Source organism: Palaemon carinicauda, chromosome 3, assembly GCF_036898095.1.
Source record: "Palaemon carinicauda isolate YSFRI2023 chromosome 3, ASM3689809v2, whole genome shotgun sequence".
In the NCBI taxonomy this organism is placed as follows: domain Eukaryota; kingdom Metazoa; phylum Arthropoda; class Malacostraca; order Decapoda; family Palaemonidae; genus Palaemon; species Palaemon carinicauda.
Genome location: NC_090727.1, coordinates 199,747,747 through 199,758,638, shown reverse-complemented (window position 1 = coordinate 199,758,638; position 10,892 = coordinate 199,747,747). Strand labels below are relative to the sequence as shown.

The following is a 10,892-nucleotide window of genomic DNA, read 5'->3' as shown; positions in this document are numbered from 1 at the left end:
GCCGGCAGGGGTATTACTGTACTGTACGTCATTCTACTTCTGGACCTAGTATAGGTTGGGATGTGGAATTGACTAAGGCCATTGCCGGCCGGCTGAGATGCTGGCCGGCAAGGGTCTTATGTTTTCGAGTGCTGCCCGGACCTCTCTTGGTCCCTCATCCATGCCTGCCGACAGAGCCGGACGGCATTGGTCAAGGAAGCCTGAATTAAGTTTCTCCCCTTCCTTATATGCACTCTTTCGGTTGCCGGGCTTGGGGGGTCGTGTACACTCTTATCCCGGCATCCATTCTATTTTCTTCTAGTGCTGTACCTGTCCCGGCTGCCGGCCTATGAGGCAGACAGCCGGGCAGGTGTAGTCTTCTGGTTCTTTTGCTGCCGGCTGGCATCGGTCTTGTACCTTTGCCGGCCGGCTTATGTCAGTCCTTGTCTGCCGGTCACCAAGAGTGTGGCCGGCAGCTAGGTACTACCTTGTGTAGTTACTGGCCGGCAGTCATTGCCGGCCAACACTGGCTGTTGCTGGCCGGCAGCTACTGCCGCCGGCACAGGCATTTGAACCAGAAGGCTGCCGCCCTATAGCTGTTAAGTAGTATACTTTAAAGCTAATTGTGGTGTGTGCCGGCCGGCAAAGGCAGGCCGGCACACATCCTCCTATACTGTACTAGTATTCTTCTGTATAGCATATACAGTAAGAAGAAAACTATAGTAAAAGTTTAGGTACAGCACTGTATCTTCTAACACTATTGTGTTTTCTTGCACAGCCCTTTGCTGTTGCCCTCAGACAGGAAGCAGAGTCTTCCCCGTCTATTATCCAGGATTTTAAAATCATTGCCTAGGTGTGAGCTCCACCTGTTTCCTCTGGAAACCTTGCATTGGTTACTCTAGTAGAGATAAACCAATTTTGATTTTATTATCTGGAAAGCTGCAACAATGGGTTGTGAGGGAAACACAAGTGTGTGTCTTTCCTTTATGAATTGTTATGCTATACTATGCATATCCAGTGATACATAGTTCACTTGATACTCATGGAAATTTTTTCTCTTTACAGGAGGACCCTCCGAAGTGCGGAAATGTTTTCTGCAATGTCCGTAGCAGGAACCTCTGCGGACATGAGTGTTGTAGGAGACACGCAGCATGCGCTGTCTCCAAGGATGATCTCCAGTATTGGGACCCTCAGGTATGTACTGTATGCACTAACCTGATTACTGAGGCTTTTGATTCCCCTAGAACGGCGGAATCAAGGGATATAGCTAGGGAAAAGCTCCGTACTTGGGTAAGGGGCTTCAAGAAGAACACCTCTGGCCCTTATCTTCCTAGTGAGAAGATGAGGGCGTATCTTTTTCCCCAGGCATCAGCTGAAGCAGTGATTCCCCAGCCTCAAGAGGAGATCCCCCAAGACCTAGTCCAGGTGGACGAGGAAGTCGCAGATGCGATGCAAGACATCCAGTTGTGTGACAGGATGTCTGATGTGGACGAAGGTTTGGAAGAAGACCTCCTGGCAGAAGGTCAGGATCAAGTTCAAACCCCGGATGTCGCAGAGGATGGGGTCGACGAGGTGTCGGCTACTCCGGTTCAGATGCCGGAGCCCATCCCCTCAACATCCGCTGGTCTCCCAGTAGAACTGGGACAGGCCCTCTCTTCGATTGTTGGAATGATCCAACAAATGCAGAAGGAGAATCAGGAGAAGGCGGCTGCAATGGAACTGCGTATGCAGTCCCTAGCAGAATCACATGGGCCCCGGAAAAGGCTCAATGTGAAAGACCTTCCCATATGCTCAGATGCTAACCCATGGAGGTATGCTGAGCACATGCCAATGACGACTGGTAAGATCGTCATTTCGGATAAGCTGGGTTCAGTTCTCCTAGAGGAGGTAGAATTCTGGCCCAGCAAGGCATCATATCCGGACTGCTATGTCCGGCTGAGAAAAGAACCAGCTTCAAGGGAGGAGACAGAGCCGAAAGAGGTCATTATTATGGACCATGCTAAGGCTCAAGCCCTACTTTCATCCTCGATGAAAGAGAGGGGCTTCTCGAATTCGAAGGTAGCAGCATTGAGCAAGAAGCTCCCTTCTTTTGTGTCCTCTTCTGATAGAGCCTTCCCCTTTTTACAAAAAGGGTTTGCGGCTGTCCTAAAGGCAATCGAGGCCGGCAAGCCTTGCCCCTCCCTGGAGGAGTGTAAACCCTTGTCGCTGGCTCTGCCTATGGACCACAAGGACTGGAAGGATGTCCATCTGACATTCTCAGTGGGAAAGTTGGAGGCTGATATTGCCGGACGGCAATTCGGCGAGGACCTCCCCAAGTTGTCCGAATTTCTTTTACGAAGAGAGTTCGAGACAAAAGAAAGACTGGCTGCCTCAATGTCTCATCAGACTACTCTTGAGACGATGGCAAGTGACCCTAAGGTCCATGAAATGTTCATGGTTGTGGCTAAGTCTCACCTAGCCACAGTGACGAAGGACCTTTATGGCTTCGTCAAGGCAAGGAGAGCTTGCAGGGAGTTCGTGTTCACCGGGGCTTCGGTGAGACACGAGCCAAGGAAGTTAATATCCTCCAACATTTGGGGAAAAGACCTTTTCCCTACCGATGTGGTCAAAGAGGTTGTTGATAAGGCCGCCGTGGAGAATAGAAACCTTCTCCAGAAGTGGGGCCTGGCTATCAAAAGAAAATCTTCCCCAGATGAGGGTCCTCAACCAAAGAGGAAGAATATGAGGACTAGGCTACCGTCTCGGCCAGCCAAGCCTTATAGACAGCAACAGCAACTGCAATTGCCTTTGCCTCCAGTGCCCCAGATGGTGGCACAAACCCCGACTACTTTTCAGTGGGTACCCCAGGCTGTGCCAGGTCAGTCAACCACATTCACCCCAACGTTCGAAGGACAGTCTTCTTCCTTTCGTGCAAAGCCTAGAGGAGCAGCCAGAGGCTCGTCTAGGCGCCCCTCAAGGGGAAGGGGATTCAGAGGTGGTCGTGGTCAGGGAGGCAAGACCTCAGGACGGCAGTCCAAGTGAAACGATACCGGTAGGAGGGAGACTAATGAAATTTTGGGATCGCTGGACCTTCGATCCCTGGGCCCAAAGCCTACTCAAGAATGGACTGGGTTGGAGCTGGTACAGCACTCCACCCCCATGCCTTCGGTTTTTCCAACACTCCACCCCCATTTTGGAGGAGTACGTTCAAGAACTGTTGGAGAAAAATGTGATCCGAAAGGTGAAGTCCATCAAATTCCAAGGGAGGCTGTTTTGTGTTCCCAAGAAAGACTCGGAAAAGCTCAGAGTCATTCTGGACTTGTCACCACTCAACAAGTTCATAGTGAATTGCAAATTCAAGATGCTAACACTGCAACACATAAGGACCTTACTACCCAAGAGGGCATACTCAGTCTCTATAGACTTGTCAGACGCCTATTGGCACATCCCAATCAGCCGTCGACTCTCCCCCTACCTAGGGTTCAGGCTACAACGGAAACTGTACGCCTTCAGAGCCATGCCATTCGGGCTAAACATAGCCCCAAGGATTTTCACGAAGCTTGCGAGCGCAGCTCTCAAACAATTACGCCTAAAGGGTATTCAGGTAGTAGCCTACCTGGACGACTGGCTGGTGTGGGCAGCATCCGAGACCGAATGCTTACAAGCTTCCAGTCAGGTGATCCAGTTCCTAGAGTACCTAGGCTTCAAGATCAACAAGAAAAAGTCTCGACTTTCTCCATCCCAAAAGTTCCAGTGGCTGGGAATCCACTGGGACCTTTTGTCACACAGTTTCTCCATCCCAATGAAGAAAAGGAAGGAGATAGCGGGCTCTGTCAAGAGACTTCTAGATTCCAAAAGGATATCAAGACGCGAACAGGAGAGGGTACTAGGCTCTCTCCAGTTTGCTTCAGTGACAGACCCAGTGCTAAGAGCACAGCTAAAGGATGCAACCGGAGTTTGGAGAAGGTATGCATCAAACGCGCGAAGAGACCTGAGAAGACCAGTGCCGCCTCGGCTACGTACTCTTCTCAGACCTTGGTCCCAAGCCAGACATCTAAAGAAGTCGGTTCTTCTTCAGCCACCTCCCCCGTCGATGACGATTCACTCAGACGCCTCAAAGGAGGGATGGGGAGGTCACTCTCATCGGAAAAAAGTCCAGGGGACTTGGTCCAAGCTATTCAGGACCTTTCATATAAACTTTCTAGAAGCTATGGCAGTGCTCCTTACCTTAAAGAAAGTCTCCCCGCGTCACTCGATCCACATAAGATTGGTGACAGACAGCGAGGTGGTTGTGAGATGCTTGAATCGACAAGGGTCGAGGTCACCACCTCTCAACCAAGTGATGTTAGCCATTTTCCGATTGGCAGAAAAGAAGAAGTGGTACCTGTCGGCAGTTCACCTTCAAGGAGTCCGCAATGTGACAGCGGACGCTCTATCCAGGTTCACACCGATAGAGTCGGAATGGTCCTTAGACGCAGGATCATTTTCCTTCATTCTGAATCAAGTCCCAGAACTGCAAATAGACCTCTTTGCGACGAAAGACAACAAGAAGTTGCCCCTGTACGTGTCCCCGTACGAGGACCCCTTAGCGGAAGCAGTGGACGCAATGTCCCTCGACTGGAACAGGTGGTCCAGGATTTATCTGTTCCCTCCTCACAACCTTCTGTTGAGGGTCCTCAACAAACTGAGATCCTTCAAGGGGGTAGCGGCAATAGTGGCCCACAAGTGGGCGAACAGTATGTGGTTCCCCTTGGCGTTGGAACTACAGATGAAGTTCGTGCCGCTACCACATCCAGTTCTGACCCAGCGAGTCCAGAAGTCGACTGTCTGCGCTTCATTACAGAAAACCCAGACCCTGCAGCTCATGATTTTCTCGCCCTAGCGGTGAGAAAGCGTTTCGGAATTTCGAGAGCTAGCATAGACTTCCTAGAGGAATACAAGTGCAAATCGACTAGAAGGCAATATGAGTCATCTTGGAGAAAGTGGGTGGCCTTTGTAAAGGCAAAGAATCCGCAGGAGATCTCAACAGACTTCTGCTTATCTTTCTTCATCCACCTCCATGGCCAAGGATTGGCAGCTAACACGATTTCAGTATGTAAATCGGCTTTGATGAGACCCATTTTATTTGCCTTCCAGATCGACCTAGGTAACGAGATCTTTAATAAAGTTCCGAAAGCCTGCGCTAGGCTCAGACCTTCAGCACCTCCAAAGCCCATTTCATGGTCTTTAGACAAAGTTCTTCATTTCGCCTCCCTGTTGAGCAATGAAGAATGTGCGTTAAAGGATTTAACGCAAAAAGTTATTTTCCTATTTGCACTCGCGTCCGGGGCCAGGGTTAGTGAGATCGTAGCCCTCTCGAGAGAGGCAGGTCGTGTTCAGTTCCTGGATGGGGGGGAGCTGAACCTGTTTCCGGATCCTACGTTTCTCGCCAAGAATGAGTTACCCACCAACAGGTGGGGTCCCTGGAGAATCTGCCCTCTGAAAGAAGATGCATCTCTATGTCCAGTAGAATGCCTAAAAGTCTATCTTCGTAGAACTTCAGACTTCAAGGGTAGTCAACTATTCAGGGGAGAAACATCAGGCTCAAATTTATCTCTGAATCAACTCAGAGCGAAAATGACATATTTTATTCGCAGAGCGGATCCTGACAGTACACCCGCAGGTCACGATCCGAGGAAAGTTGCCTCATCCCTAAATTTCTTTAATTGTATGGATTTTGAACATCTCCGTTCATACACGGGCTGGAAATCTTCCAGGGTGTTCTTTCGCCACTATGCGAAGCAAGTAGAGGAACTTAAGAGATCTGTGGTAGCAGTGGGTCGTGTAGTTAACCCTACTGTTTAACTCTGCGAGGAACAGTGGTCTTAATTGGGACGATTAAGTCTAGGGTGAGTGTGTAGGTACATACTGTACTACAAACTAAAATGAGGGCACCAAGTGCCCATATAGACTGTTCCTTCCTTCAAAGGTGAACCTTGCATAAGTTCAGACATGTGTGCCAAGCGTTTCTAACGCTAATGTGATTGATTTGTAATACAGATTTTTTATGACTTGATACCTTGGTATCTCATTAAAGTGGTGTTTAATGGTTTTTCTTTCAGATAAACAAGTTCTGTTTACTATCATACTTATGCTTAAAGTTTTGGGTTATCCCCTTTTATATAAATATATATATTTGTTGTTAACCTGTCTGTTTATTATCTGTCAATAAACTTGTTCTTGAGAACCTTGCGTCTCTTTCACCTGTGTCAATTTATTGGTATAATTGAGCATTTAATTCTATGTATCTTATCTGGGATAATTCTGATAGAATTGTTCTGTTTTGCAAGCTATGTTGCATTGGTTTATGTAAGTCCCCTAATGGGAGGACTCCGTCCCATAAAGGGACGAGGGCGGTTTTATTAGTTTCTTCCTATGCGGATATAAACCTTTGTCCAATACAAGTATTGTGCGGATGACTGGTCAATATATTGACGCAGTAGTTCTATACAAACTATGCTTTACTTAATATAGGGCGAGGCCACTATATTAGCTTGCCTGAGATTCATACATAGATATATGTACTCTTCGAGACTTTCCAGAGTCTAGTAGGACTCTTCCCTGTAGGGGGCAGGAAGCTCTAACATAGTTTATAGTTAGTTGAAAAGATGTATAACGGTAACATCTTAGGTCTCTAGGTCTAGTCGACCGGGAATAAATATCTCCGGGGAGTACGGCACGTTCTGAGAATCCACAGATACAGTAATGCTCTGGTACACTTCCATCAGGACGACATGGCTTGAGCCCAAAAAACGGATTTTGAGCGAAGCGAAAAATCTATTTTTGGGTGAGATAGCCATGTCGTCCTGATGGACCCGCCCTTGCCTTTCTAAGAAAGGGCTGTAGGACCCCTCCCTACATACAGTATCTGTAGCACCTCGTGTACGCTACAAGGAATACAGATGGCGCCAGGATTGGCGCCAGGCACGCATACGAATCGGGGGATTGGGAGGCCTTGGGAGCGGCTCCCCCTTTTTCTTCCCGAATTCGTATCTCGTCAATCTCCCTCCTACGAGACGAATCTCTATTTAGGTAGTAGATTGCCATGTGACGTGTCTAGAATACGTCCTCTGATATGTCGCGATATCCCTTTCACGAGGGATACTCGCTCCAGGAGTTAGAATTCTGGTACCTTAAGGTAAATTCTCTGGGAATATCGCCGTAGTTGTAATATACCCTAGGAAGCTACCCTATAGGAACTTCCATCAGGACGACATGGCTATCTCACCCAAAAATAGATTTTTCGCTTCGCTCAAAATCCGTTATATATATATATATATATATATATATATATATATATGTATATATATACTATATATACAGTCTATGTATGTATATATACATATATATATATATATATATACATATATATATATATATATATATATATATATATATATATATATATATATATATATATATATATATCTTTGTTATATAGGGTAGATTCTCCATCATAATTACAATACAGATTGTAATTATTTCCATCTATAGAAAAAAAGCACTCCTTGATTAAAAACCAATCATATCAAATAAATTCTACTTTGCAACTTTGAAATCCTAATCAATCTGACTTCACACTAGATGTTATTCTAAAAAGCACTTCTATTAATTCAAGCTTGTTTTGTAAACAATTTTAACTTTGCAGTCGTTTAAAAATCGTAATATAAAGATCTTTTATTATACATACACAAGTTAACTCGATCGTCTTGCATAATCACCATCAATATATGCATTAAAACATATTTGATTGATAAATGAGATCAAACGATACCGAAAACCAAGGCAAAAATAAAAGGAAAAAAAAAACTCACATTAAAAGGTTCTTTCCCCACAACCATGAAGATGGCTGATGCTTCTTGCGTGACATTGTAGGTGGCCAGTCCTTTTTCAGTCAATTGTTTAACCGCCTTACTTTCACTTCCTGTTCCGATGACTAAGGAAAGATAAATCCTACATAACTGATAACAAAGAAACTTTGATAGGTGCTATCTATTTTATTAAATATCAACGGATCACACGCCAGTTCTGTATAATGTGATGACTATAATTCTCTCTTGACTTTCTGTTTCCACTAGGTATTTGTATATCTTCCATCAGTAATATACGTTGTTAGTAATAATGATATCAACTTACGTACTAAGTCCAGTGTCATCTCACAATTTCAATATAACGTAAAGTACACAAATCATCTTAACATTGATCAATTTCATTGATTTTCTCAGAAATATCAGGGGGTCTTTTGACCATTCTTTTAGTTTCCGTCAATATTACAACATTAACAATTACATTGGAAGTACACTCCTATCAATATAAATATAGAATATTTATTACTGCCTTTGCTTACCTGCATGACTAATGTTATTCACCAAGAGTAAGAAGAACGTCGTATCATCCGCAGAATTTTCCTTGCAATGATGTAACATGTCACTGGCGATCATTCCTGGAAAACCAATCAGCGGTATAAAGCATGGGTGAAACGCGAGTGGAATTTGCAAGGACGGTGTAAAATTTCAGTGAAGATCTATATGTAGATATTTCACCGACTGACATTGAATAGATTTTAAAATGCATTAATCTGTGGGATGGATATTACCAAGTCGAAACTCGTCTTGATGATTTGAAATTATCTTAAAGAAGTCATATACACTCACGTCTAGTTTCTACTACCCCCTCTCTCTCTCTCTCTCTCTCTCTCTCTCTCTCTCTCTCTCTCTCTCTCTCTCTCTCTCTAAGCTGGAACATCAACAGTCCACTAACAACTGGGCACGTAATTCTTGGCTTGGGTGAACAGAGAAATGCCCAGTTTTTTATACCCATCCATTTGTTGTCCCTCATGCTGCCCAAAATCCAAAAGTGAGCCGCACCGATTGCCAGATGACACATTTACAACTGCACCACGATGTACGAGAGAGAGAGAGAGAGAGAGAGAGAGAGAGAGAGAGAGAGGGGGGGATCTACTTACGACGAATAGGTGGTAAAGTTTCATCAGGGTCACAAACAGTAATCGGAATAGGATCTTCTATAAAGTATTCGTTGTGGACCTGACAAGCCTCGGCGTCTCTCCACGGCACTGGCAGATCCTTCGTGAGATCCACACCTGTCACCAAAGAAGAATATTTGGGTGTGTATATATATATATATATATATATATATATATATATATATATATATATACATATGTATATATAAGCCTATATATATACATATATATACATATGTATACATATATATATATATATATATATATATATATATATATATATATATATATATAATTCTTTATAGGCATCATGGCTAAAATTATTTTAATTTTATCTGTTTTGTCTTATTCACTGTTATCTCTTCGATTATCTGATAATATATAAATAAATGATAAAGTTACTTACCTTCTGTTATCAATCCAAGATGCAGTGGAATCAGCAAAGTGTATTTAAGTAGAAAAGCCATTGTGAAGAATATTCAATTTGCAATCTAGATGCCAGCTTATTCAGGGTTCGTAGTCAATAAGAAACATTGTCTGAAATTCTAAATCTCTCTATCTATCTTTTTCTTGCACAGTACAAGAAACCTTTGTCGGTGGATCTGATCAATGTCTAATCATAATCAGGCCTCTGCTAGCCATTACCTATCTGATAGAATTTTCGAGGATTTACAGACAATTATATTAAGTTTGTTTATATTCCCTTAAAAATTAATTTCATGCTAAAACCATTATTGTAGTTATACACAGTACCATCTAACCATAACTAACTGTCCAACCATCCTTTCACAAACACAAAATCATCACCTGGAACTCTTCTACTAAAAGTAGGACCTAAAAGTAAGAACACACAATGCACAACTTATTTCACTGAGTATAAACACGCACTCCTTACAACTTCAGATGACAGCATGATGCATGGTCATCAATTCTAATGTTCATTGCAGTTAGAAATATTTTGAAATCACACGGGTAATAGCAAAATATTACCGAGCCACACGACGACTGTTCTATCTTGCCCAAGTAAACCGAATCTGTGTACCGCTGGTCAACAGGATGTGTGCATATCCGTTATGATAAAGAATTATACAGCGCCTGGTTTCAATTTATTACAGTTAATACCAAAATTCCATATTTGAATATCAAACGCTAATATTTATACCAAAAGAATAGTAGACATTTCTTAAAAAAGCAAAATTACCGTCAGACATGTTACTGTATTATTATTAATATAAGCCAAGGATATGCAATGCTTTTTTACCAGAATGCAGGAAATATCACACGAGGTTAAGCTCAAAATAAAAGACAGGGATGATGAGAACAGAATATGCAGTGGAAGATGAAATATCATTGGAAGGAGAAAGGATTAATGAAGTAGAATAATTTAAGTATCTAGGAACTATGATTTCCAATACAGCGTCTTTAGAATTAGAGTTTAGTGAAAGATTGAAAAAAGTCAATCTGACAATGGCTAGGTTAAATAAAATTTGGAAATCAAATCGCCTGAAATTATATACAAAAATTAGACTATATGTCAGGTTAGTGAGATCAACGTTACTATATGGACATGAGTCATGGTAGGACTGAACAATCTCCAATAGATTTAGTAGATTTGAGAACAAAGCCCTCAGAAGGATATTGGGAGTTAAATGGCAGGACAGGATTAGAAATGAAATTATAAGCGAGATTACTCGAGTGCCATATGTGAATGAGATCATGATGAGGAGTAGATGGAGATGGTTTGGGTATGCTCTTGGCACTCCCAAAGAGAGATTAGTTCACCAAATGTTTAACTGGGCTCCACAAGGCATTAGAAGAGTTGGAAGAATCAGGCCTTCATGGAAGGACTATGAAACGTGAAGTCGGTGATGAATGGAAAAGTATTGAATTAAAAGGTCAAGATAAAGACGAC

The 10,892-nt window shown here is 43.2% G+C and overlaps 1 protein-coding gene across 1 annotated transcript in view; it reads right to left on the bottom strand.

The window, feature by feature from the left end:
* LOC137638166 (uncharacterized) overlaps positions 1–10,001 on the bottom strand; it is a 17,472-nt gene extending 7,471 nt beyond the window's left edge. The window contains exons 1-5 of the mRNA XM_068370253.1: positions 9,876–10,001; positions 9,387–9,629; positions 8,963–9,097; positions 8,345–8,440; positions 7,812–7,933 (exon numbers count right to left, since the gene is read on the bottom strand). Coding sequence (XP_068226354.1) covers positions 7,812–7,933; positions 8,345–8,440; positions 8,963–9,097; positions 9,387–9,447 — 414 coding nt within the window. The 5' untranslated portion in view covers positions 9,448–9,629; positions 9,876–10,001. The remainder of the gene's footprint in view (positions 1–7,811; positions 7,934–8,344; positions 8,441–8,962; positions 9,098–9,386; positions 9,630–9,875) is intronic.
* Positions 10,002–10,892: the final 891 nt, after the last annotated feature.